Source organism: Caretta caretta, chromosome 22 (genome assembly GCF_965140235.1).
Source record: "Caretta caretta isolate rCarCar2 chromosome 22, rCarCar1.hap1, whole genome shotgun sequence".
NCBI classification, from domain to species: Eukaryota; Metazoa; Chordata; order Testudines; family Cheloniidae; genus Caretta; species Caretta caretta.
In genome coordinates, this window is record NC_134227.1 from 8211001 (window position 1) to 8238066 (window position 27066).

The following is a 27066-nucleotide window of genomic DNA, read 5'->3' on the forward strand; positions in this document are numbered from 1 at the left end:
CATTTCCCATTGACGTCAGCTGGAGCGCCCTGAAAATCACATTCCACATGCCTCCCACTCATTGCTTAACGTTCCCTGGCTGGAGTCCTAATAGCCGCTCCAAATCCACTCGCGTTACTCAGGGTGGAGCCCCTCCACGGTCAATAGCAGGTATGTAAAGGCTGGCAGAGCTGGAATGAGAAACAGCCTGAGTACCCTGCCCCAGAGATCAGGGTTGGTCTGGCCAATAGACGGGAGTGCCTCCCATGCCGTATCCTACCTCATCCCGCCCCTGTGAGCAGGGAAGTATTAACTCCCCATTTGATACAGAACGAGGCAGAGAGAGACGTAAGAGCCAGATTTTCAAAGGCCCCTAAAGAGGCAGATAGGCACTGTTGAAAATCACCCAAGGCCCCTAAATACCTTTGAAAATCTGGCCCAAGGTCAGGGCAGGGAATTGGGGTCCCACGCTGGCTACCACACTATAGCATCACCGCTCCTGTAACGCTCAGAGAACCACGGTGGGGGAGATAACATCTTCTATTGGACCAACTTCTGTTGATGAGAGAGACATGCTTTCGAGCCACACGATTCCCTCCCTCACCTTGTCTCTCTAATATCTGGGAACCAACACGGCTACACCACCACATATTACCTCAAATGGGGTGAATGGGAAACAGAATCGTGGTTTGTTTGGGGAGCACTGGATGTCCGTCCTTACTAAATAACTAAATTTAACAGTCCCGCGTGTGTGCAACGGGAATATATATACCCTACCAGGAATATATTTTTATAGCAGAGGGAGAACAGCAACGAAATCCAAAAGATGTCCTAATAACAAGGTCCAATTATCGTGCAAAGAAATAAGTGGGTACATTCCAATCTCTGAAACATAATAACAGACTAATTAATCAAACAGGAACTGCCACCTTGCCGTTCTGCAGAGCTAGTTTAAGACCTGGGAAATTGAGCTCAGCATTTGAACGCATGGCAGACTCGGGAAATGCTCACGATTCGTGTGAGGTAAGCTCCGATGGCTTTTTATTATTAGAACTACTTGGTTTTGTTATAAAGGAGCTGTGATTATTGACAGTGGTTTTGTAGACTTTGACTTTAGAAGGTGGCCAGTGATTTGGGGAGTCTTGGTAACTGGGTGTCTGACTTGGGACATGGTAAATATCAAGTCACACTTGAGCAGCTTGATCTGCCTGCACCTAAGATGAATTTGTCAGGAAAGGTAAATGGGATGTTAGCTCCCACCACCTGCTCAGGTACTTTTACAACTGGCAGTAGGCGTGAACACCTTTGGGAGATCCAAGTATTCTGCAGTGCCCGCACCCTGTGCAGGAGTTCTCGAATCACAGAGACTGGAGAGACCGGATCCCATTCCAGTAGGATCATCTGTGTCCTTCACCCTGCAGTGCAGGGTTAGCCTCAGCACTCCAGCATGGTGTGTTTCTCAAGTTCTCTGCCCATGTAACTTCAAATGTTACCACCACTTCCCTTAGGATACTGTGGCAAAGCCTGCTAGATCTCACACTCAGGATGTTTTTCATGATCATTCAGTCTATATTTTCTTTTAGCTGACCTTTGCATAGACTGGCCTGTGTGCTTGGAGATGGTCAAATGCAGCTCTGTCTGATGGGCCGTTCACAGAGTGAAACAGTTATGGGCATTCCTAGAAAGGCTTTGTGATGTTGCTGGCTAATACAGTGCGCTCCGCTCCATCCGGATACACTTATAGGGAGATCTCAGGGAATCCAAGCAGCCTGATAACGAATGGTGGTGGCTGGGGCTTAATTAGAACAGGTACAAAATCAGGATTTTAAAAATAAATCTAAACAAACTTTAAAAACCTGGTTGTTGCCTTATTTGAAAACTTGCCTTACCTCTAACTACTCGGACTTTCTAGCCCCACCCTCTTGTTCTCCTTCTACATCCATACCTGCCTGCAGTTCACCAATAGCATTGATGTCTGTGCAGTGACGTATCTGACCAATAGGGGGCAATACTATCTGCTAGGCCTAACACTGAATATCGTTATCAGTCCCTGCTCGGGGATAGGAAATAATCGGGCCCTTCATGTGCCTTATATTCAGTTGACAGTCTCTGGCTCTAGAAGAAATCATGCACTTTTCCTTTAAGAAGCCTAATGCAGCAGCATTGGCATTTATGGCACATAAGAAGACCCCCAATGCAGCCTGGTACTTCGTGTGGCTGGCGAAAGGTTTGGACTAGTGATGGGTCTGCACCAAACCTGAGATCCAAAAATCTTGCAAACTTTCGTGGTTTCATAGCGTGTAATGCCAGATGGGACCATTAGATCATCTAATCTGGCCTCCTGTATATCACAGGCTATTAAATTCCACCCTGTTACTCCTGTGTTGAGCCCAATAGCTGCAGTTAGACCAAAGCATTTAAGTCCTCAGAAAACTGAACTGTTGTGAGTGCCCAGTCCCCAAAGTCCCTGCAATGGCAGGGAATTGGTTAGGTGAGACTTGCTCAGGTGATCCCAGCGTGCTGCAGAAGAAGGTGGAAAACCCCCCACGGTCCCATACAAGCTGAGCTGGGGAAAAATTCCTTCCTTATCCCAGATCTGGTGATCGGCTTGACCAGGAGCATGTGAGCAAGGCTCACCAGCCAGGCATCTAAGACAGGATTGTCCATGTCACTTTGGAGCACTTGTCCTCCCATAGGTGCCGACTCCGTGAGTGCTCCGGGGAGTTTGTACTTTATGGCAGGTGGCATCTAGTTCTGGGACTTGGGCCCAGCTCTCCCTGGATACTGGGTGCTCTTCAGGGTAGGCTTTTCATGCTCTATTTCAAAGGCAGTGGAATGGTGGCTCTGTTCAGATTGGCGTGTAGAGACCTCCAAGAAGCTTTGGCTAAGCTCAGTGAAGTGAGTCCAAGTGCCGTTGAGCTCCAAATAGGTTGTGAATCTCACATGATTGAACTGACTCTACCCCTGCTTCTAGCCAGGTTGGACTCCTGCACCAGAGGCCCTTCTCTCTGGGACTGCTTTTGCTGGAGTGATGCATTGCTGAAAGAAGGCAAAGAAAAAACTGACCTCTCTCTCTCTCTCTGCAGTGTGAGAGATGGCAGAGTTCTTGGAGCTACTGTGAGCCAGTTCTTTGCTATTATCCACTCTGGGTTTTCCTGTCCCTTAAGTTTCCTTTACTCAGCACTTTACATTTTTCAGAGCACTGTCTGAATATGAATCTGCCTATCACCCCATGAAGAAGTAATAGTGTCCCTGTTCTGCAGCTGGAGAACTGACGTAGGGAGGTTAAGTGACTTGCTAAAGTCTACGTGGTGACTCAGTGGCAGAACCAGGGTTTGAATTTGGGAGTGCCTGGCTCTCAGCTAAATATTGGGACACAAAGAGTCTGTGCGGTTCAGCTGGGAAGTGAAAGGCCAAGCACCTGAAGTGTGTTTTAATATATTCAAAGGACCATGCTGCATGGTCTCCCATGGCCACTTACTTCTTGTAATGAAACAGCACATTGGAAAGTTCCAGTGGATTAAACTACTTTGTTCATCCTCCGATCCCCCTCTGTGTGTATCTGCCCCTTGCTGTTATACAGCAGTGAATTCCACTCACCAACTCCTTTCACTTGTGAGAGTGGCTGTTCGGGAATTAGGGAGAAATCCACTAGCCTGAATGTGTTGTATGTATGCAGCCCTGGAACTGTTAGGAGCTTGTTTTCTCGGTATTGCAGCTCTTAGCTCCTAGGAGCCTGTTTTCTTAAGAGGCAGCTCAGGTTATGTGAGGCAGAGTTGATGCAGCATGTTGCAGAGGGGAGACTTGCCCGCTGTGTGTGTGCTCGCTTGTTCTGATTCTGTTATTTTCCTGAATCTGAAAGATTTGAACAGAAAAGTGTAGAGTGATGGTTGCTTTTTGAGTAGTGAAAATATACAAGTGAGTTCAATACTTGAGGGCTGTGTGTCCACACTGTGAAAAGGATTTTGACAAAGTGGAAAGGGATCAGAAAAGAGCTACAAGAATGATCCGAGGTCTGGGAAACCTGCCCTACAGTGAAAGACTAAAGGAACTCAATCTATTTAGCTTAATAAAGACGTTTAAGAGGTAATTTAATCTCTAAACACCTGGATGGGGAGATGATATCAGAGGATGCTTTAATCTATCAAATGCAGAGTGAGATCCAATGGCTGGAGCTGGATAAAATCAGACTAGAAATAAGGTGCAGATTTTTAACAGCAAAGATAATTAACCCAGGGATGTGATGGATCCTCCATTGCTTGAAGTCTTCAAAAAGCTACACTCCAATTCAGCCAGAAGTTATGGGCGTCATGCAGGAATCACTGGGTGAAAAGCTAGGACGACTGACTAAATAAAGGGTCAGAATGGTCTCTTCTGGTCTTAAAATCTGAGTCTTTGAAAACAACAGTGAAGAAGGTGGTGGTTTTATTAGCAGGTGTTATGAAAATTGGGCATATAGATTATCATCTCTTTCCTGATTTGGAAACCAGTTCATTGAGACTTTGTAGGAGGGTAGTAAATTACAACAGCAGAATAATGCAGTTTACTTCTCTATGTACCATTTGCTATAGACATGATCACTGGCACGTAGCCCTTTGTGAAGATATAAACAGCGCACATTTATTTAATGCATGCGATAACATACAGAAGTGAAAATAATCTCTGAGAATGTTGCACCAATAACTAAACATAGTGATTCACCTCTCCTGCCAGTTGGGGTCACTTCTCAGTGAAAACTGGCTGTGAAAGGTCCTCAGAGCATGACTAAGCCTTCCAGTCATCTTTACTCAAGATGAATGTGCAGGCTTTTTACTTGGACCCTAAATCACTTCCTCTAAATCCTTGGATGGTGATATATTGGTTAGACAATAAATGTTCTCCCATGTGCCCCAGTTCAGACCCCAGGAAATCACATAATGAGCCTGAGTACACAGCCCGTTTGTCTGAGGATCTCAAAGCATTCCGCAAACAATCATTCTCACTCCTCTTCCCTCTGCCCGGTGATGTAGGTATTAGCCTCAATTTAGAGACTGGTAATCTGAAGCAGAGAGGGCTTGCGGCCCGCAGTGCCCACTGATTCTGGATGCCCAACCTGGGACATCTGGAGCCTGATTTCTAGCGGTGCTGAGTACTCTCAGCTCTTGCTGACTTTGGTCAGAATTGTGAGTGCTCAAAATCTCTGCAAATTAGCCCCTGGATGCCTCCAGTTGTGCACCCAAAATGAGTGGGCACTTCTGGAAGCATGATCCAAAACGTGGGGCCTGACATCAGAGAGGTGAAGGGTATAGCTGGGATTAGAAGTTGCTAGGGGGTGTGGCGGCTCCTGCTGTAATAAGTAGACTGTTCTCATGCTCTATCTGTGGAAAAGCACAGTTCATCCCCCTCCTGTAATATGAGCCTATAGGGAGAGACCGGGAATTCACACACCCCTTTGGCTGAGTATAAGATTAGAAAAGGTGTTTGTTTTCTAAGAAGGGGAAAAAGAACCCCCTCTTCTCCCTCCTCGCCCTCCCCAACGCTCTTGGCAAATATAAAATGCTTCCTACAGACCTTCCCTGATGTAATCTTCCATGCCTCCTCCTCAGCAATGGCATTAAACTTGGCAAAGCTGTTGCTAGTGTACTAGGCACTAAATATGTCCGTAAATATATTTTAGCTACTACAAATCCATTTTAATTTAGTACAAAATAAGACGCAAGCTAAAACCTGAGAAGTGTGGGTCCACCAAACAAGGGACATAGACGTTATGATATTGACAAGCTAAAGTCCCTTGAAATACAGAAAGCTTTTGTTATGCAGTTAAAGAACAGGTTTCAAGCACTTGTAGACCTTGATGAAGAAGAGGGGAATGCAGATGAGGAGATCAACAAGAAGTGGGACAAAGTAACAGCACTTTATAAACAGAGCAGTGAAGCCTGTCTAGGCTATAGGAAGAAGAGAAGGAAGGAGTGGATTACACCCAGCTCATGGAACGCCATAGAAACCAGACGAGCTCTGACGAAAGAAGTGTTAGACACAAACTCCCAGAAGCTAAAGGACAAATATCACAAGCAGTATAGCAAGGCATACCGGGAGGTCAAACGCCTTGTGAGAGCGGACAAACGACATTATATTGATAATCTGGCAACACAAGCTGATGGTGCAGCTGCTGATGGTGAACAAGGAACCTTCTACAAAATGATGCAGCTTATCAGTGGTAAATGACAGACACCAACAAACACTCTCATCAGGAACAAATAAGAACACCTACTAACAACTGACAAAGAACAAGAAATGCACTGAATAGAGCATTTCAAAGAATTGCTCAACAGGGAGCAACCGAAAGAGGAAGCAAACATCCAGGAGGCAGAAGAAAATCTTGATTTCAACACAGACACCCCAACTCAGGAAGAGATCATTCAAGCCATCAAATCCTTAAAAAATGGGAAAGCTCCTGGCAAGGATAACTTGAATGCAGAATTGTTCATGGTAAATCCTAAATTACCAGTATCTATCCTTGCCCCTCTATTTATATCAGTCTGGGAAAGGGGAAAAGTGCCAGGTGAGTGGACCAATGGGGTTACAGTGAAGATATGAAAGAAAGGAACTCTCAGTGATTGTAATAACTGGCAAGGTATCACACTTTTATCTGTGTCAAGCAAAGTATTGTGTAAAATCATAGTCCGGCATATATCAGAGGCAGTTTATAGCATTCTCAGAAAAGAGCAAGCTGGTTTTCAGAAAGGACATGGATGCACAGACCAGATCTTCGCTGTACAAAACATAATAGAACAGTGCTTAGAATGGCAACGGCAACTCTACATACATTTGATAGACTTTGAGAAGTCTTTTGATAGCATTCACAGGACCAGCCTAGGGCACATTCTACAGGCATATGGAACCCCTCTCCGTATGATCAATGTCATTAAAAGCTTCTATTTCAACTTTGCGTGCCGTGTTGATCACGGTGAGCTCAGTTTTGAAGTAAAAAAAGGAGTATGTCAGGGATGTGTCGTGTCTGCAATCCCCTTCAGCATTGCCTTCGACTGGGTAATGCAGCGTACAACGGAAGACATGCCAAAAGGCATTAAATGGGACACCCTTCTCGTCCCTTGAAGACCTGGACTTTGCAGATGATGTCACTCTCCTATCACATACCCAATACCATATACAAGAAAAAAGAATTTGACTCAGCTCATTCAGCTAGCAAATTGGACTGAAAATCACCTGCAATAAGACAGAGATCATGACCTTTAATATTGCCTCACCCTCACCAGTACAGATAGAGGATTATGTTCTCACCAGTGTAGAAACATTCCTATGCTTGGGCAGCACCATCAGCCAGGATGGTGGAACAAGCCAGGACATCCGGAACAAAATCAGTAAAGCCAGGAACGCCTTCAGGAGCTTAAATACGGTCTGGAAATCATCAAAATACAACACCAAAACCAAACTCAAGATTTATCAGCGCTGCCTACTTTCAACACTACTTTATAGTGCAGAATGCTGGGGAATGAGGAAGTCTGACATGTCCAAACTGTCTTCATTCCATACAACCTGCCTCAGAAAAATTCTCTGTAACTTTTGGCCCAGAACAATCTCAAACCAAGATCTGAGCACCATCGTTGCCAGGAGGCGTTGGAGATGGATCAGTCGTGTGCTTCGGATGGAATCTGATTCTGTCACCAGAGTAGCAATAAGATGGACACCTGAAGGCAAGCAAAAACGAGGCTGCCCGAAAACAACCTGGTGAAGAGCTGTGGAAGCGGAGCTGGAAAATCTGGGGCACAGCTGGGGAACCATTGAAAGACTTGCCAGAAACAGACCGCAGTGGAGGAGTTTCGTCGCTGCCCTAAATGCCAAAGGTGTCATAGGAACATGATGATGAAGACAAATACGTTTTAATTGAGTACAAAATAACATCATAAATTAAAGTGTTGTGTCCAAAATGTCAAAACCAAAAAATGGTAACCAAGAAACGTCATGAAATACGTAAGGTGGGGTGTAAGTTGTGTATTCCAGTTGTTTGTCTTCGCCTATAAAGGTCAGGGTACTTCACCATAATCTTTTGGGTGGCCTCGAGGACAGCAGAAATTCCTGCTGCGGAAGGTGCCAATCATTGCCACCAAACACACACGGAGCCAGGCACTAAACCTGTGCCGAGGGGCCAATAAACCTGGCCGAGTGGATTTGCCACCGAACTGCACCTGTTGTCTATCTTTATGAGTCGCTTCAAGGCTGCCTTATCTGCTGTTAATAGTGATAAAATGGAAGCTCAAAGGACAGAGGCACTGGGCAGCCTAAACAGTGTTACTGTGGCAACAATAGTCCATCCTTCATCACTTAACACTGGGCAGTACAATCACAGTCTGCTGAGCCAGCTACCTGCTGGGACAACACATGAAAAGAACACACACACATACACAAGCCAACTGACGTCAACCTCGACCTGCTACTAGGTATGGAAAACCACACACTGCCTGGTGTTCACTAGGGTTTTACCTCTTGTTACCGTGCATTAGCTCCCATGCAGTAAGAAAGCACCTTTGTTCCTAGTGATGACACACCCTAAATCTTTTCTCACCCCCTAGGGTTGAATGTCCTGTCGCGTGTGCCCTGTCCTCTCTCTCGGCTGTTTGTCTACACGCCCATGTGCTAATTTCTTGGATGGACTATGCCCGAGCGATTAGTATGAGGATCGCTAGGGCTGCTGCATTTCACCCCCAGGCTGTGGCTCTGTCTGGGCTGGCTCTTTGTAGCCAAATGAGGCTGTAATGAGCGTTGGGAGTTCTCTCTAGTCAGGAACTTTTATGTTTGTTCCGTCCCCAATCCCTTTTGTATAAATTGTTCCCGGCAATGGATTCCTGTGCAGACGTATGCTAATAGTGCTTTGTTCTTGGGTTCAGTCCTTGCCTGCTTATTGACTTTTATTTATTTTTTTTAAATAGCTAGCAAGTATCAATTCAAAGGTCAGGGAGATAAAACAGCAACATCATTTAGTGCTACAGCCTGAATCAATACAACAGATGTGTGGCGAGCAGGAGCCGTGGGCACATTAGTGGAGTCTTTCCCCCCTGGGTGTACAAGTAAAGCTCTGAGCTTCTCTTAGTGGCGTTAAACCCTTCCTGGTGCATTTTGGTATTGAAGCTTGAACGGTAGCAGGACCCGACCGTTTCACAGATCGCACCGTCCTCCTCCCGGTGTGTCTCTCCCAGATGGTTTGAACCCTGAGCACGCTTCCTTTCCTTGCAAGATACTGGAGAGGAGTTGTACTTTCAGAGACACCAGCCCTCCTTCCCATGCAATAGGGGCTGGAACATGGCCTTCTCCACTTGAAGCCAGACTCTCAGCTGACCTTGCTGGTCACGCACATGCGTAACCCCTCCAGGCTTCCCATTACGCTCCCAGCTCCTTCATGAACGCTTTCCCCAGGGCACTAACTGGCCCTCTGCTTCTGTCACCGGGGCTGGCCCGATCTGCGGAAGGAAATGAATTGCATTGGTTTCCAAGACTGCTGGCGTCGAATGCACCTGCTGCGAGGCTGGGGCACCGTTTCTGGGACCAAAGCCAGTGCTGCGGGCAGGGGCGGCTCTACCGATTTTGCCGCCCCAAGCCGCCGCCGCCGCAATAAAAAGCTGCCACCAAAAGCCGCCACGGCGGGAAGAGCGGCGGAGCGGCCGCCGAATGGCCGCTGCGGGACACAGCCGGCCGCCCCATTCTAGATGCCGCTCCAAGAAAGCTGGTGCCTGGAGCCAGCCCTGGCTGCAGGCCTTGAATAACTGGTGGACGCTGGGGTGAAAAGTGCGCTTGGCCGGCAGGGCGAGCGAAGCAGGAGTGAGTGCTGTGGCTCTGAATGAGGACTGCACATCGCTGGAGCGCTGGGTCCTGGTGGGAGTTGGACTCAGGTGTGAAATTCAACTGCGTTGAATGTTTTGAAAAGTAAATAGTCCTTGGGATACAGAATGTTCAGCCACGCATTTGTTTCATGTAATGAATTCCCTATAATTGCCCCCATCCCACCTACAAATTAGCTAATTATCTTTAATTAGCTCTTTGATCACACTTGCGCCCTGGTTGTGTTTGGATTGCACAGTTTCCGCTTGGCCATTAGAATCTACTTTGTGACGGTGGTGTCTCCTGGTTCCTGTAGGAGTCCCCTCCCCTGCCGGATGCATCTCGCTCTTGTGCTGAGTGTAAAATTCTCCTTTGCTCCATTGCCCCATGTCACTCCTTACTGCCTCGGAGCCTGCAGTGTCCATTCTTGTTTCTTTCTGCTGTTGAGAGATTAAAACAATTTGATTCTCGTTCCCAGAACACACTGCTCGGCACAGTTTGGCTAAAAGATCGCGGTCAGACAGAACTGGCTGGTGAATCTTGTCCATATGCTCAGGTTTTAGCTGATTGCCATATTTGGGGTCGGGAAGGAATTTTCCTCCAGGGCAGATTGGAAGAGGCCCTGGGGGCTTTTTGCCTTCCTCTGTAGCATGGGGCACGGGTCACTTGCTGGAGGATTCTCTGCTCCTTGAAGTCTTTAAACCATGATTTGAGGACTTCAATAGCTCAGACATAGGTGAGAGGCTTTTCGCAGGAGTGGGTGGGTGAAATTCTGTGGTCTGCGTTGTGCAGGAGGTCAGACTAGATGATCATAATGGTCCCTTCTGACCTTAGTATCTATGAATCTATGAACTACTAGGCTGAGCTAGTATGAAAGGAAAGTGCTGCATTTAAGGACAGGCTGTTGAATTGGTCTGTGGCTTGTCTCCGGAAACCTGGGGGGAAGCAGCTGAAATGCAGAAACCTATTGCATAGAAATGGCTTTTGCTTGCACCTGTAGAGTTTAGTCTTGTATGCAGAAAATCTGTTGTTTTGACGGTTCAAGATGGTTGCTGATGTTTCTCTGCTTTCATGTCTAGTGATGGAGACGGTCAAAAACCACAGCAAGAACAGTGAGAAACTATTGTAATTTCTATTTGCATATGTTCCCAGTCCTTCTGCACCCCATCTGACAGGTGACTCCTTTTATAGTTTATGGGTGCTCCGACTACTGAACAGATAGCCATGTAAATCCGCATTTAGCCAACTTTAGACACTTCGCTTGTGTGTGGGTAATATACAAACCCTCAGATGATGTAAATTGGCCTGGAGTGATGCTGGTTTACTCCAGCTGAGTATCTGGTCCATGATTAGGCTTGTCGGAATTCAATTTTTATTTATGATCTTGACAGATAATATTGATTTTTATTTTTAAGCATTTATTTTTATTTTGATCGATTTTAAAAGTGTCACAGTTGCACAAAATGATGGGTTTTAAGCCCCCCCCCCCTTTTTTAAGATTTGTATTGATTTTAAATTCTCACAGTTGTGGGGAATTATGGAGCATCGGCCAATGGAGGGGTCAGACAATAATTATTGAACGACAGTAGATGCTGAGATTCAAAAAGTTAAAGCTTTATAATGGTTCAAACCCAACTGTCATCATCACATGTCAGAATTTTAGCCTTAAATCGAACTCTCATACGTTCTCAAGCAGCGTTTTTCTTACTTTGCCTCTTTTTAAATAATGATTCTCATCAGTGGAAATATTCTTTTCATTGGTTTGTGTGCATATAGTGATATTGATGTTTACTGATAAATCTAATCCCCCGGGCCTACCCATTATGTATATTATTGGTATATTTTCAGGCTGTCTGATTATATAGCTTTTACTTGATCTTGGATTTTTTGGCATGTCTCTAATCTAACAATAACACTGTATCAGAGTCTGGCAAAGCAACAGTGTATTTTCTGTCTCTGTCATATTTCAGCCATATCTGAGAGTGAAGTGACGGACTCTCAGGCAGGACTGCAATTGAATATAATGCGAGAGCACCTGGCTTGAGCATAGGTGAAAGAGGATGCATTGCCTTTTCATTTAGAATTGGTCTAACAGGTACCTAATTGCGTTATGGAAGCTCATTAATTGCCTTTTTAGACATGTCTTACCCAGTGTTCCCTCTTCTGTTGAGGCCTCAGCTGCACTGTAAAGGTCTCTTCCAATTTCTTGTAAACTGGAAACACTACAGGGGCGCTGAATGCCTCCGACTGCTCACTAAATGAAAAACAACATTGAAGGGTAGCTCTGACACTGGAGTTAACTTGAGAGAGTTTCCACGGGTGAAGATGGGCTCGGCCGGAACTTCTCCCTTCCCTTTGTGATTGCTGTAGACTTTGCCTGAGTCTGCCAGCAATACTCATGTTTGGTAGACCTGCAAGAGGTTCTATTGAAATCCATGGGACTACACAAGTGAGTGCTATTCAGCATGAGTAAGGGTGGCAGAATCAGGCCCTTTGTGTGAGTGGCTGTGTGTGGAGGGGTTGGTCCGTCACTGCTAACTTTCCCATTATGCTTGGTCTTGCAGTGAAGTTATAATGAAGAAAGATGGTGTGAGGTAAGGTCTGGCTCTGGGAGTCAGGTCTCCTGGGTAGCCTGGTAACATTTCTGGTTCTGCCACAAACTCATTGTATGTGATATTTTAACGCATGCACGGCCTTGGTGACCGTCCTCAATGAAGGTGGCCAAATAAAACAAAACGAGGCATTGAGAATAGTGACTGAGCTTCTGTTGCATTGGGGCTGTTTGTGATGGCCTGGGTATGAGTCCTTCAGTGGCAAAGCTCTAAATCCATATTGAAAACTGGTTGCTGTGGGTTCGCAACGAAATTCATTGTGCACTTAAACTATGCACGTGCTCTCTTGATTTTGGGGGCTAAGCGCCAACTGGTTCTCAAAGCAGTTCCTCCTTGGCACACCTGCCCGCCCCTGGAGGACAGGAGTCTGCATTTCCTTTAAAAAGCAAAGGAGGACTTGTGGCACCTTAGAGAATAACAAATTTATTTGAGCATAAGCTTTTGTTAGTCTCTAAGGTGCCACAAGAACTCCTTTTCCTTTTGCAGATACAGACTCACACGGCTGCTACTCTGAAACCTGCATTTCCTTTGACACAGTTAATCAGAGGCAGGTAAAGCCGAGCAGGGAGTGCCAGCAAACGGCTGGAAATGTCTCCATCAACTGCTGCCGGAGGAATGGGGGTAGCTGGGCAGGGAAGTGAATGTGGAATTAATTCCTTCCCTTGATTAAAAAATTGTTCTCTCTTGCCACAGAGGGCAGGACAAGTGGCAGTGGGTGCAAACGACAGCACAGCAGATTTAGATTAAATCTCAGGAAAACCTTCCTAACTGTAAGCCCAGTAGGACTGTGGAACAGATGCCTTGAGAGGACATGAGACTTCACTGGAAGTTTTCAAAAGGAGGCTGGATAGCCATCTGCCTTGGAGGGTTTAGACACCTCGCTCCCCTGGCATGGGCACAATTGCGTCTTACTCTGTCTGGCTCTCTCTTGGCTTTGAGATGCTAGCAGTATTTTTTAACGGCCCTTGTCGGTTTCTCGTGGTGGGAAGGGAAATGCAATGAAGGGTTTAATCAGCGCCATCTCCCCACACAACTGTCCCTTTCCACGCACCCTCAGTGGAACAGCTTGTTTCCTTCAGTGGACAGGGTGGGAAATGGGGGCACGAAGTCTCTCACTCCTAAATCTGAACCTGGAAGCTGTTCCCAGGGAAGCTTTGCCTGCCCTGCTCTGGGTTGGATGCATTTTATCTTCACATGCTGCTGTCACCTGTGACGGCTTTCCATGTCAGGTGTCTCCAGATCCACTGCTGGTGACCACTTGATGCCTGTTGTCAGTAGGCGTGTGTGTGTGTGTGTGTGTTCTTTCCGTGTGCCTTCCCAGCTCTATGCAGACGGCTGGTTCAGCAGACCTCGAGAGTACTACCCAGTGTGGTCAAGTCTTGGCGGCTGGAAAGTCGTTGCCTTGGTAGCACTGTTTAGACTGCTCGGTGAGTCTGTCCTTGAAGCTTCAATGTTGTTAGCAGACAGGACAGCGAGTTAGTTCTGCAGGCTTCGATGTTACTCGTAAAGCGCGGTTCAGTGACAATGGCCCCAGGCCAGGTTTGTTGCCCCAAAGACACAGTCCTAGCGCTCTGGCTCCATGGTTACAGGTACGCTTACACCTGAGTGCCCTGTGGCAAGGAACGGCTCAGTCAGCAGCAGGACTCCCCACAAAGAACTATGGGGAAGAACCCAGACATTACAGGCCAAAGCAAACAGGTTTCATGTGCCTGGCTAGCTATCTCATGACATCTGGTTATTACCTCCCTTGATCCTGATAGCTTGAATAAACATCCCTCTTCATTGTGTTGTCAAACCATTTTGTACAAATACATCCCAATCTAGTACTAGCTGGAATATATTTATGTAAATATCTAGCGCCTAGTACACTACCAGCAGCTTTGCCAAGTTCATCTGCTGGACAGTGATCTTGTGAGCATCTGCTTTAATACATGGTCCGACTGGTTCACAGCCTCTGGTTCAGGCCTCAATTCTTGCACCAGGCCCAATGCTCCAGGCTCTCTTCATGAAATAATGTCTTTGTCCAGTTTCCAGTCAGATGTTTACATCGCAGCCCCCCTCCCTGCACCCCACAGCTGGTACTGACAGTACCCCCTCCTTGGCGATTTCCATAGATAAGCCAAGAACTGACTAGGGCGTGAAGAGCTAGCAGTGGCCTTGTGGTGTGAAGGGAAGCGCCAGTCCGGGGCTGAGGCATGTTGCTGGGTTAGCTAGCACTGCTGCCCATGTGGGACCTGCCCTAGAGAGAGAACCATGGTCACCATAGCTGTCTTCAGGACAAGTCAGGGACACGAGTGTGCGCTGGCATCCCAGGGTGTTTGTTCCTGTTCCTTCATCAGTCGGACAGGCAATGACCGATCCGGAGAGAGGAGCAACATCTGAGGATGAACGTTCCTGGTTCCTCCTCAATGCAATCTGAGCTGGTTCGCGCCTCATCCGGTCTCCTTGGCTGTTCTTGTTATACCAATAAAATAAAAACCAGCAGGATCTTATTGAAGGGAAAAAGGCAAAATACCACATTTATTGTGAATACAGAAAGAATCATAGTAAGCAGTTAGTTATAGCTATAACATTCCATTCAATCTCATATTTATTCACACACACACAGAGGTTCTGCAAGGTTGTTATCATAGTTACCAGCCTTAGAGTTGCTCGTGCCAAGCCACTGGCCAGGTGGCCTGGACATGAGGAGGGAGCAGGGCCTTGTCAGATGCTCATCTGACGCTCCTGGAAGTTGGTTTGCAGAATCAGACCCCAAAGTTCTCACTTTCTAGAGTCTATTTTTATAGGAATTTCTTCCTATGTCAGTCTATGGGAATTGCTTCATCATGCTGTTGCTGAATCAGTCGGCAGATAGCACATTCCTGACGGCTCCGTGCTGCTAGATGTTATCTTGTTCTTTGGTTCTCCCATTCTTGAGGCTGTTGAGTGGATTCCAGTCTGCCCTCCGGGGGTCCTCTGGTTATTTCCACTTGACGCCTTCTTCAGCCGATGGACACTGGATTCTTAGGCTGGCACCTTCCTGATCATTCAGTTATTATCCACACCAAGCATCCATCCACGTACATCCTCGATCTCTAATTTTAATCACAATTGTTAATACAACAAAAGGGTGGGGAGTCTCTGGGTGCTGTTTCTGTTGTTACAGAGTATTGCTTTGAGTCTCTCTGTGTGTGAATTGCTTTGAGAACAGACTCTGTCTTAGAATGTACTAACGCAATTAGCAACTTGCAAGTTTCACACATAGAGGGAGAGAAACAGTACCAAAAATCAAGAGACCTCTTAATTAGTAATACACTGGAATTTAAACTATGGAGAATCAAACTCATTTGTGATTTTAATACAGAACTTCTTTAATATGATCCAACATTCTGAGGCTTCCAAGATGAGGGAAGTTCTGTTTCTCTCTTGGCTTTCCATAAAACCAGTACAGTGGTATGAGCACAAACAGGGGGACGAGCTGTAACAGGCTGGGAAGTGGAGCAGATCCTGGGTGGAGTGTAGATACCACAGTTGCTAACACAGGAACAGAATTGAGAAGAGTAAAACTAACCCGATGAAAGGGAATCGAGAGAGAATAATGTAGAATACTTGACTCTTCAAAGCATTGGTTAATCTGTGCAGCCTTCTGTGAGGGAGAGAAGTATCATCAACCCCAGTTTTACAGAAGGGGAAAACTGGGACGGGGGGATTGAACCTGGAAGTCAGATTGGGGGTGGGGAGGAAGGTGGTGGTTCTCCAAGCTCCGTCCGCATAATAAGCTTCACCCCGTGATTTGCCAAATGGAGATGCTGCTCACTGTAGATTGTGCAGGTGTTCCAAGGATGATCATGTGTACTCGGAGCTCCACTGCTCTCCTTGAGCTTGGCTCCCCCACTTCAGTATGCCCATGGCCCCTGCTAGGCTCCTTGGGCTTGGATCAGAAGGGAGGACGTGCCCTTCCCCTCTGATTTGCTGCTTGGCTTGTACTGAGCATGCTCAGTCACGCGGCTGAAGTCAGCTGTTCTCACTCTGCCCTGCCCCTACACACGCACTGTCAGCAGGCCTGGGTCATCTCTGGCTGGGATCCTTTGTGGTTGGAAGGGAAAAATTCAGTAGTGCCCTCTTCCAAATGCCACTCGCTTGTGGCACGAAAATGAGACACCACTTGCAGTAAATTGTGCAGATCAGTGCCTCTTTCTCTGCCTTCGTGCTGGAGGAGGGAGAGAATGAGCTCGCATGGGCTATCAGAGGTAACCCCACGCTGCTGCGAGGAATGGGGTAGGTCACGCCTCTGAGCTGCTATTCTAGGCTGGCTGCAGAGTCATGACAAAGCCCTGGCTGGGATGATTTAACTGGGAATTGGTCCTGCTTCGAGCAGGGGGTTGGACTAGATGACCTTCTGGGGTCCCTTCCAACCCTGATATTCTATTCTATGATCTCTCCATTGGTTCTGCTCTGCTTATATTTTTGAGGGCTTGATGCAGCCATTAGTGCTGCGGAGATGTTTATATGAACGTGGAGATTCTGGAGAACAAGGAGGTCACTTCAGAGCAGCGCCAGTGTGGCGGATGGGCGTGCACTGGCTTAGCCAGGAGCACACGGGCTCAGACTGGTGGAGGGGATGAGTACCTCCGCCGAAGTCACTGAAAATCCGGCCCATTGTGAGCAAGGGGACACTAAAAATAGAACATAGCTACTGCAGCGTGAGAGGCGGGAGGAGCTGACCATGCTGAGTAGGTACTTAGTGTCCTGGACAGCACCAGCCTCAGGACAGTTAGCCCCTCATGCCGCTATGGCCAGGTTCTGTTAGCACACTAGCTGGACCAGAGCTGGCACAGGTTTGACTCCTCGAGCTGAAAAAGTTGTATCTTCCCGCTCTAGTGTAGACATACCCTACGTGGCAGAACCAGGGATGGCACTCGGGACTTCCCGGCTCCCAGTCCCTTGCTCAGCAGGTCCCTTCGTCCCTTGTCTAACAACAACACGCAGCACGTTCTAGAGCAAGAAAGCCCAAGTCTTTGCCCTGCCGTTATCATCTGATGCCCTGGGTTTGTGTCTAAAGGCCACCTCAAACATGACAGACTCCCGCTCCACGCCCTTTTCCAGGTAACTGTATTCATCTGGCACCTCTCCAGCCACTGCAGCGAGAGAAGCATGTTGATATGTGCATGTAACTGCATAGTAGAAACCTTTATTAGTCAGACGTGCCCATCCCTAGCAAGCCGATCAGATCTATGCCCTCCCCCCTGCGCCACCACCACCCAAACCAGCTTATAAAAGAACAGAAGCAGGGACACAGTCCCAGAATGTGATTGAAAACGACAGCCCGCTTCTCCCCTCTCTGGGCCAACAGTGCTCTGGGCCCGGAGCTGCAGACCCGGAGAATACAGAAAGGGAGCCGTGCACTGACCGCCATAGCTTTGGGAGAGGAGGGCTGAAGCTGTGGGAACCTTTCCAGTGATTATGGTAAGAGGGATGACAATTTTCAGGCAATTCTTACCATGCCAGGTACAGAAGGGCTTTTTGTTTATTAGAAGAAAACTAGGCTTGGCTTTAATATTGGAGTGATCCTCTTACCCAGGGGAACACCGTGCCGTCACTGGCAGGCAGAAACTTCAATAGGACGCTTGCATTTCTGGCTGCTGCAATCTTCTCTCTCTGAGGCACTTTTCGGGCCACGTTACCGTGGCATCTGAGCGCCTCCCGCACCCCCAGTCCTCTGATCCCCAGGATACAGATGGGGAAACGAAGCCAGAGAGAGACTAAGGCTATGTCTACACTGCAGATTTCTGCTGGCGTGGCTCTGTCAGGCAGGGGCGGGAAGAAGTGTGAGGCCTGTGCGAGCAAAGCGCCTAGCAGAGATGCGGCCGTACCAGCAGGAGGGCACTTTTGCTGGTATTGCTTACTTTTTTTGCGGGGGGAAGGGAACTGGTGAAAGTGCAGCTTTCTTAGTATAAGCTACATCCGTACTAGGAGCACTTTGCCGGTGTAGCATACTATCTCTTTGTTGTGTGTGTGTGTGTGTACATGTCACCGGGCACAATGGGGTCCTGCTCTGTGACTGGACGACGGTGCTGCTGGAATCCCAATGTACCCATATCGGTAGGGTAAAGTTCTCCTAGTGCAGATGCGGCCTATGTCCATGCTTCTCAAGCTCTCTGATGTGGGGGACCGGCAAATTTTTTTCCTAATGTGCGTGCAGATCGGCAGCCGATGACTCACAGACCAGCACCGGTCCGCAGACCACCATTTTGAGTAGCACTCGCCTACACGACGTACACAAGATTGGACAGAACGCCTTCTTTGGAGCTGAGAATTGAACCGTGGTCTCTCAAATTTTAGTCTAGCACCCTACTCCTGGATTGTCCTCCCTCTTAAGAGGGATCTAATCCATCAGGCATACCATAATGTCCGGGGCACCTATGTAAATAATGGTATCTCGCATTTGCTATTTTGACATTTTGAAATTCACTGCTTCGGACTTTCAGCTACTCCAGAAAGGGAGAAGATAGAAAGCCAATTCTTATGCTTGGTTTGAACTTAGGGCTGATTTCCCAAAGGACAGGGCCTGAGTTGCAGCCACAAATTAATGCCAGAGTCTGTTGCCCCTGCATATCTGCATTTATACACCCACGTGTGGGTTTTGGAGAGGCAGGCACAATATGGCTCCTTTGATGCTTTGGCCTGTGTCAGTCCATGGAGTACTGGGTTTGTCCGCACACAAATTGTTTGGGAAGAGCTATTCTGAAATAACCCCATGTCTGGATACCTTTATCCCAGAATAAGAATGTCTTGTTCCTGTTTAGCTTAGCCCACTTTCAAAGTAGACAAGTGCTTAGATTAATCCACTGATGTTTTTCTAGTGCCTTTCATTCCCGAGAGTCCCAAGCTGGAATGATTTCATCCACCGATGAACTGCAGCTACTTCTAGGGTGGAACACAGTAGCTGTTTAACAGCACATAGCAACATTTTGCAGGAGTGTAGGATTCAAAGTGAAGAACAACTCTGTATCCAGTTGAAACTGTAAGGGGAACTTAAAAGGGACAAATGTAACCACCTAAACTGAAACTTGGGTGGGATACCTGGGGTTAGCATGAGGGTGGCTGAGACAAGTAGTCGACCATGGGAGTTGTCATTCTGCTGGGTCAAGTGTGTCTATCAACTTGTTTCCTGCATTGGGTAGCAATAAATAATCAGATGGCCTGGCTGGACTGCTTTGAGTGCTGACTGTTAACGCTATCTTATCCTCCGGTTCCTGCCTCAGAGCTCTCCTTTGCCATGTTGCCTACAAAAACTTTAAATTGGTGAGGCCCGTGGTGTGCTGTGGCCACTGCCCATCATGCTGGCCAGTATTGCCTCACGGTTGCCTTATTCTCCTTGTCTGTTTCCATCTGCTGTCTCTTGCTTTACACTTAGATTGTAAGCTTCTTCGGGCGGGGACTGTCTTTTGCTTCTGTGTTTGTACATCGCCTTGCCCGGTGGAGTCCTGATCCAGGTCTCGGGCTCTGAGGTGCTACGGTCATCCAAACAGTGATGTTACCCCTTTTTACCCAAGTTTTAGCCAAAAAATTTGGTTCCAGAGTAGCAGCCGTGTTAAGCTGTATCCGCAAAAAGAAAAGGAGGACTTGTGGCACCTTAGAGACTAACACATTTATCTGAGCATAAGCTTTCGTGAGCTACAGCTCACTTCATCAGATGCATGCAGTGGAAAATACAGTGGGGAGATTTTATATACACAGAGAATATGAAACAATGGATACAGACTGTAACAAGAGTGATCAGGTAAGGTGAGCTATTACCAAAGATTGGGACACATCCACTCCCAGTCCACCCCTGGTCTTTGGACTGGGAGTGGATGTGTCATTACACAAAGTAAAACTATTTCCCTATGTTTATTCCCCCGCATCCTCCCCCGCCCCGCAACTGTTTCTCACAGGTTCTTGTCAACTGCTGGAAATGACCCACCTTGATTATCACTACAAAAGGTTTTTTTTTTCTTTCTCTCTCTCCTGCTGGTAATAGCTCACCTTACCTGATCACTCTTGTTACAGTGTGTATGGTAACACCCATTGTTTCGTGTTCTCTGTGTATATAAAATCTCCCCACTGTATTTTCCACTGCATGCATCCGATGAAGTGAGCTGTAGCTCACGAAAGCTTATGCTTTAATAAATTGGTTAGTCTCTAAGGTGCCACAAGTCCTCCTGTTCTTTTTCCAAAAAATTTGGAGCCTGATAGGCTATAGGTTGCTATAAAGTATACTATAAAGTACCCTGCACTTTGGAGGGGCTGGAGATCCAGGTACCTGCAGCAGCTTGCTAGGTTCTTTTCCTTCCTCTCAAGCTGCCTGTGGGGAAGGGGTTTCTCTAGCCAAGGGGATGCTCTGTGTCCTGTCTGCTGGTTGGAAGGTGAATCTCATTTGCAATAACCCTGTTTGGTTCATACACAGGCAGCTTGTAGGATTCCTGCTCTTTGGAGTTTGATCCTGACTTTGCTCTGTGCACAGTGCTCTTTAGGTCTGCATCCCACCTGTCTCTCACTCTGTGTACAAGCACTCAGCGGTAGTAGGGTGACCAGATGTCCCAAGTTTATAGGGAGAGTCCTGTTTGTTGGGATTTTTTCTTATATAGGCACCTATTACCACCTACCCTCTGTCCCATTTTTTTCACAGTTACTATCTGATCACCCTACTCAGTGGGGGTGCATCAGTTATGTGTACCGCAGCGTTGTTCTGTGCTTACGCACCCCAAAGTCTGCACTCTCTGCTCTCAGTCCTGCTGCATGCTGCACCCCACAGCTGCTTTCTATGTTCCCCTCGCTCTCCTTCTTCTCTACCTTTGCCACATGCCCAAGCCTTACCCCTGTCACTTCAAGCTTTTAACTTTGCTAAAGTTTAAAAGCAGCACACTCCCTTAAGTTTGGCATAGAAACATATTTTTGTAGGTCCTACTAAAATAGCAGCTGTTGCTTTTGTGGTTTGTGTGATGAGTGATATATTATTGAGTGGGCAGGGACAACTCCAGTCCTTTGCAATCTGGAGGGCTTTTGCCGTCCCATCATTCTGATCTGAAATTAGATCGCAATCTGGCCCCGGAAACTTGTGTTGTTTAATTAAAAGTGACGTGCGGGAGTCGCCTTCCTCCAGGCAGATTTCAGAGCCACTGCCAACCCCAGCTTGCATTTCTGATAGCTGATCTGCTCTTAATCACTCCAGCATTCCCAAGAATGAATCCCTAATTTAAAGCAGATGAGAGATAATGTGAGAATTTCCAGATTATAGAAAGCAGAGGTTTGGGCTGATGTATAGAAAGCAGACGAGCTCTGCGTCCCACATCCGCTCTCCTGCAGCACACCGTCTCTTACAAGGGATGGTGGGGAAAGGACTTCTGCAGGCACCCTTTGCTGCCCGGGGTCCCCAGAGCATTGCAGGCCCTGTCGTTTTAATGTTAAATCTTCCCCTCATCTATTTCTCCTCCCCCTCGCCCCCCAACTGAGAGACACGTCCTGAGGAGAGGGAAACAAGCACCAGCTCCCCGGAGACAGCTGCGCTGCATGAAGTTGCCATGTTATTTTGAGGGTTCTTTGGACTTTCCCCAGTGCAGGTGAAGAGGTGATTTTAGTCTGTGACCCTGTGCCGGGGGTGTGTGGGAAGCAACTGCCCAAACCGGTCGGCTGGGTGGGTGAGGAGTGCGGGATCCCGTATGCCGATCCCGCTGGGGTTTAATGTCTAACCCTGTCTGCGATGCTTGCTCCCCTGCCTGCTACTGTGTGGCTAAGGACTTCCCTTGGCCCCTGGGGAAGACCGAATGGCTGAGATTCCTCAGGTGCAAGGAGGTAAAAAAGCCTATTGGCTCTACAGGCATGTGATGCAAAACACTGCGTGTGCTGGGGGTATAAAATCTCAGCTCCCATCCTGTCTAAACTCTTCCAAATGTTCCATTCCCAGCACACCCCTGCTGCAGTGGATTTGGGAGACTGGTCGCCAATTAGGTCTGCCCCCATCTGGGTGGTACATCTTGCTCAGGGGTGGGGAGAGGGAGACTGGGAGTGGGATGAGGGGGACTCTGAAGGAAAGCACTTTGAGTCACATTGTGAGATGTGCTCTCTGTAGCCCTCTCCTTGTGGTGAGAAGTTTGTGTTTTTCCAGACTAGATGGGGGGGGGGATCCTCTCCTTAATATAAGGCTCTGACTGCGGCATTAACAGTCTGGGCTGGGGTGAGTGGTTGTGAAGTAGCTACTGCTTCAGAAGGTCATTTCGTGCCCCAGGGTATCCCAGGCTGCACTGAAAGGTGGTAATCTCTGGCTAAATTACCTTTCCCAGGAAAATCTGTTAACTCTCTTGATTTGGGTAGCTCCAGATTTAAACCCCAGCACATGACTCCATGGGATGAGCCCCAAAGGGTGCTATTGAAATACTCCTTTCCTTGACTGTGGGGGATGACCACACTGTAGTTATGGGGGTGGGGAAGGGCCCCATTGTTACACTTTGCCCTGGTCCACACTAGGAGTTTAGGTCGAATTTAGCAGCATTAAATCGATGTAAACCTGCACCCGTCCACACGATGAAGCCCTTTTTTTCGACTTAAAGGGCTCTTAAAATCGATTTCCTTAATCCACCTCTGACAAGTGGATTAGCGCTTAAATCGGCCTTGCCGGGTCGAATTTGGGGTACTGTGGATGCAATTAGGCGGTATTGGCCTCCGGGAGCTATCCCAGAGTGCTCTATTGTGACCGCTGTGGACAGCACTCTCAACTCAGATGTACTGGCCAAGTAGACAGGAAAAGGCCCACGAACTTTTGAATTTCAGTTTCCTGTTTGCATGGTCACCTGCAGCTTGCCACGCTGGCCAGAGCTCATCAACAGAGGTGACCATGATGGAGTCCCAGAATCTCAAAATCCAGCATGGACCGAACGGGAGGTACGGGATCTGATCGCTGTATGGGGAGAGGAATCTGTGCTATCAGAACTCCGTTCCAGTTTTCGAAATGCCAAAACATTGTCAAAATCTCCCAGGGCATGAAGGACAGAGGCCATAACAGGGACCCGAAGCAATGCCGCATGAAGCTTAAGGAGCTGAGGCAAGCCTACCAGAAAACCAGAGAGGCAAACGGCCGCTCCGGGTCAAAGCCCCAAACATGCCGCTTCTATGATGAGCTGCATGCCATTTTAGGGGGTTCAGCCACCACTACCCCAGCCGTGTTGTTTGACTCCTTCAATGGAGATGGAGGCAGCACAGAGGCAGGTTTGGGGGACGAGGAAGATGATGATGATGAAGTTGTAGATAGCTCACAGCAAGCAAGCGGAGAAACCGGTTTTCCTGACAGCCAGGAACTGCTTCTCACCCTGGACCTGGAGGCAGTGTCCCCCCCCCCCCCCCCCCCCAGACCCACCCGAGGCTGCCTCCCGGACCCATCAGGCGGAGAAGAGATCTCCGGTGAGTGTACCTTTTAAAATACCATACATGGTTTAAAAGCAAGCATGTTTAATGATTAATTTGCCCTGGCATTTGCAGTTCTCCTGGATGTATTCCCAAAGCCTTTGCAAAAGGTTTCTGGGGAGGGCAGCCTTATTGCGTCCTCTATGGTAGGACACTTTACCACACCAAGCCAGTAGCACGTACTCAGGAATCATTGTAGAACAAAGCATTGCAGTGTATGTTTGCTGGCATTCAAACAACATCCCTTCTTTATCTCTCTGTGTTATTCTCAGGAGAGTGAGATATCATTCATGGTCACCTGGTTGAAATAGGGTGCTTTTCTTAAGAGGACATGCAAAGGTACCCGTTCCTGCTGGGCTGTTTGCCTGTGGCTGAACAGAAATGTTCCCCGCTGTTAGGCGGGGGGTGAGGGGCTAGCCACGTGGTGGGGGGAGGCAAAATGTGACCTTGGAACGAAAGCACATGTGCTGTGTCTGTAATGTTAACAGCAAGGTTTACCGTGAAAGAGTGTAGCCATTGTTCTAGAAAATGTGTTTTTTTAAATTCCACTGCCTCTTTTTTTTTTTTCCCCACCAGCTGCATGTGTTTCAATGATCACAGGATCTTCTCCTTCCCAGAGGCTAGTGAAGATTAGAAGGCGAAAAAAATGCACTCGCGATGAAATGTTCTCCGAGCTCATGCCGTCCTCCCACACTGACAGAGCACAGACGAATGCGTGGAGGCAGACAATGTCAGAGTGCAGGAAAGCACAAAATGACCGGGAGGAGAGGTGGCGGGCTGAAGAGAGTAAGTGGCGGGCTGAAGACAAGGCTGAAGCTGAAAGGTGGTGGCAGGGTGATGAGAGGAGGCAGGATTCAATGCTGAGGCTGCTGGAGGATCAAACCAGTGTGCTCCAGTGTATGGCTGACCCGCAGGAAAGGCAGCAGGAGCACAGACCGCCACTACAGCCCCTGTGTAACCAACCGCCCTCCTCCCCAAGTTCCATAGCCTCCACACCCAGACGCCCAAGAACGCGGTGGGGGGGGCCTCTGGCCCCCCAGCCACTCCACCCCAGAGGATTGCCCAAGCAACAGAAGGCTGGCATTCAATAAGTTTTAAAGTTTTAAACTTTTAAAGTGCTGTGTGGCCTTGTCCTTCCCTCCTCCACCATCCCTCCTGGTGCTTCTCTCCTCCACCACCCCTCCTGGGCTACCTTGGTAGTTATCCCCCTATTTGTGTGATGAATGAATAAAGAATGCATGAATGTGAAGCAACAATGACTTTATTGCCTCTGCAAGCGGTGATCGAAGGGAGGAGGGGAGGTTGCTTAGCTTACAGGGAAGTAGAGTGAACCCAGGAGCGGTGGGTTTCATCAAGGAGAAACAACCAGAACTTTCACACTGTAGCCTGTCCAGTCATGAAACTGGTTTTCAAAGCTTCTCTGATGCGCACCGCACCCTCCTGTGCTCTTCTAACCGCCCTGGTGTCTGGCTGTGCGAAACCAGCAGCCAGGCGATTTGCCTCAACCTCCCACCCCGCCATAAATGTCTCCCGCTAACTCTCGCAGATATTGTGGAGCACACAGCAAGCAGTAATAACAGTGGGAATATTGGTTTCGCTGAGGTCTAAGCTAGTCAGTAAATTGCGCCAGTGCGCTTTTAAACGTCCAAATGCACATTCTACCACCATTCTGCACTTGCTCAGCCTGTAGTTGAACAGCTCCTGACCACTGTCCAGGCTGCCTGTGTACGGCTTCATGAGCCATGGCATTAAGGGTTAGACCGGGTCCTCAAGGATAACTATAGGCATTTCAACGTCCCCAACGGTTATTTTCTGGTCTGGGAATAAAGTCCCTTCTTGCAGCTTTTGAAACAGACCAGAGTTCCTGAAGATGCGAGCATCATGCACCTTTCCCGGCCATCCCACGTTAATGTTGGTGAAACGTCCCTTGTGATCCACCAGAGCTTGCAGCACTATCGAAAAGTACCCCTTGCGGTTTATGTACTCGGCGGCTTGGTGCTCCGGTGCCAAGATAGGGATATGGGTTCCGTCTACGGCCCCACCACAGTTAGGGAATCCCATTGCAGCAAAGCCATCCACTATGACCTGCACATTTCCCAGGGTCACTACCCTTGATATCAGCAGATCTTTGATTGCGTTGGCTACTTGGATCACAGCAGCCCCCACAGTAGATTTGCCCACTCCAAATTGATTCCCGACTGACCGGTAGCTGTCTGGCGTTGCAAGCTTCCACAGGGCTATCGCCACTCGCTTCTCAACTGTGAGGGCTGCTCTCATCTCGGTATTCTTGCGCCTCAGGGCAGGGGAAAGCAAGTCACAAAGTTCCATGAAAGTGCCCTTACACATGCGAAAGTTTTGCAGCCACTGGGAATCGTCCCAGACCTGCAACACTATGCGGTCCCACCAGTCTGTGCTTGTTTCCCGAGCCCAGAATCGGCGTTCCACAGCATGAACCTGCCCCATTAGCACCATGATGCCCACATTGCCAGGGCCCGTGCTTTGAGATAAGTCTGTGTCCATGTCCTCATCGCTCACGTTACCGCGCTGACGTCGCCTACTCGCCCGGTATCGCTTTGCCAGGTTCCGGTGCTGCATATACTGCTGGATAATGCGCGTGGTGTTTAATGTGCTCCTAATTGCCAAAGTGAGCTGAGCGGCCTCCATGCTTGCCTTGGTATGGTGTCCGCACAGAAAAAAGGCGCGGAACGATTGTCTGCTGTTGCCCTGACGGAGGGAGGGGCGACTGACGACATGGCTTACAGGGTTGGCTTACAGGGAATTAAAATCAACAAAGGGGGTGGCTTTGCGAGAAACTGAATGGCCCCCTCAAGGATAGAACTCAAAACCTCAAGGATAGAACTCAAAACTGGGTTTGGCAGGCCGTTGATTTCACAGAGGGAAGGAAGAGAAAATGAATACAAAACAAATCTGGTCTATTTCTTGTTTTGAGCCACTTCATCTATCTTTATACATCTTGTTGGCAGCAGACTGTGCAGTACGACCGCTAGCTGTCATCATCTCCTGGGTGCTCGGCAGAAGACGGTGCAGTATGACAACTAAGGTGAAACTTAAAAGGGAAATGACCAGGCTGAGTCACTCCCATGTTTGCCCAGGTGCCCGATTAAAAGAGCACCCAGGACTACGTTGATGACTGCTACCAGTCATACTGCACCGTCTGCTGCCACAAGGCAATTAACTGCTGCTGTGTAGCAATGCAGTACCGCGTCTGCCAGCATCCAGG

At 48.0% G+C, this 27066-nt stretch overlaps 1 protein-coding gene across 12 annotated transcripts in view; it reads left to right on the forward strand.

The window, feature by feature from the left end:
* Nucleotides 1-27066, forward strand: part of ST3GAL4 (ST3 beta-galactoside alpha-2,3-sialyltransferase 4) — a 174009-nt gene that overhangs the window by 105285 nt on the left and 41658 nt on the right. Inside the window, exons 1-2 of one of the 12 annotated variants that reach the window (XM_075122156.1) lie at nucleotides 24081-24164; nucleotides 24402-24611. The exons of 9 other annotated variants lie outside the window; for them this stretch is intronic. In XM_075122156.1, coding sequence (XP_074978257.1) covers nucleotides 24483-24611 — 129 coding nt within the window. In that variant the 5' untranslated portion in view covers nucleotides 24081-24164; nucleotides 24402-24482. Of the gene's footprint in view, nucleotides 1-898; nucleotides 1003-24080; nucleotides 24165-24401; nucleotides 24612-27066 lie in introns of those variants that run through there. 2 more of the 12 variants (XM_048827644.2, XM_048827641.2) reach the window with 2 other exon arrangements.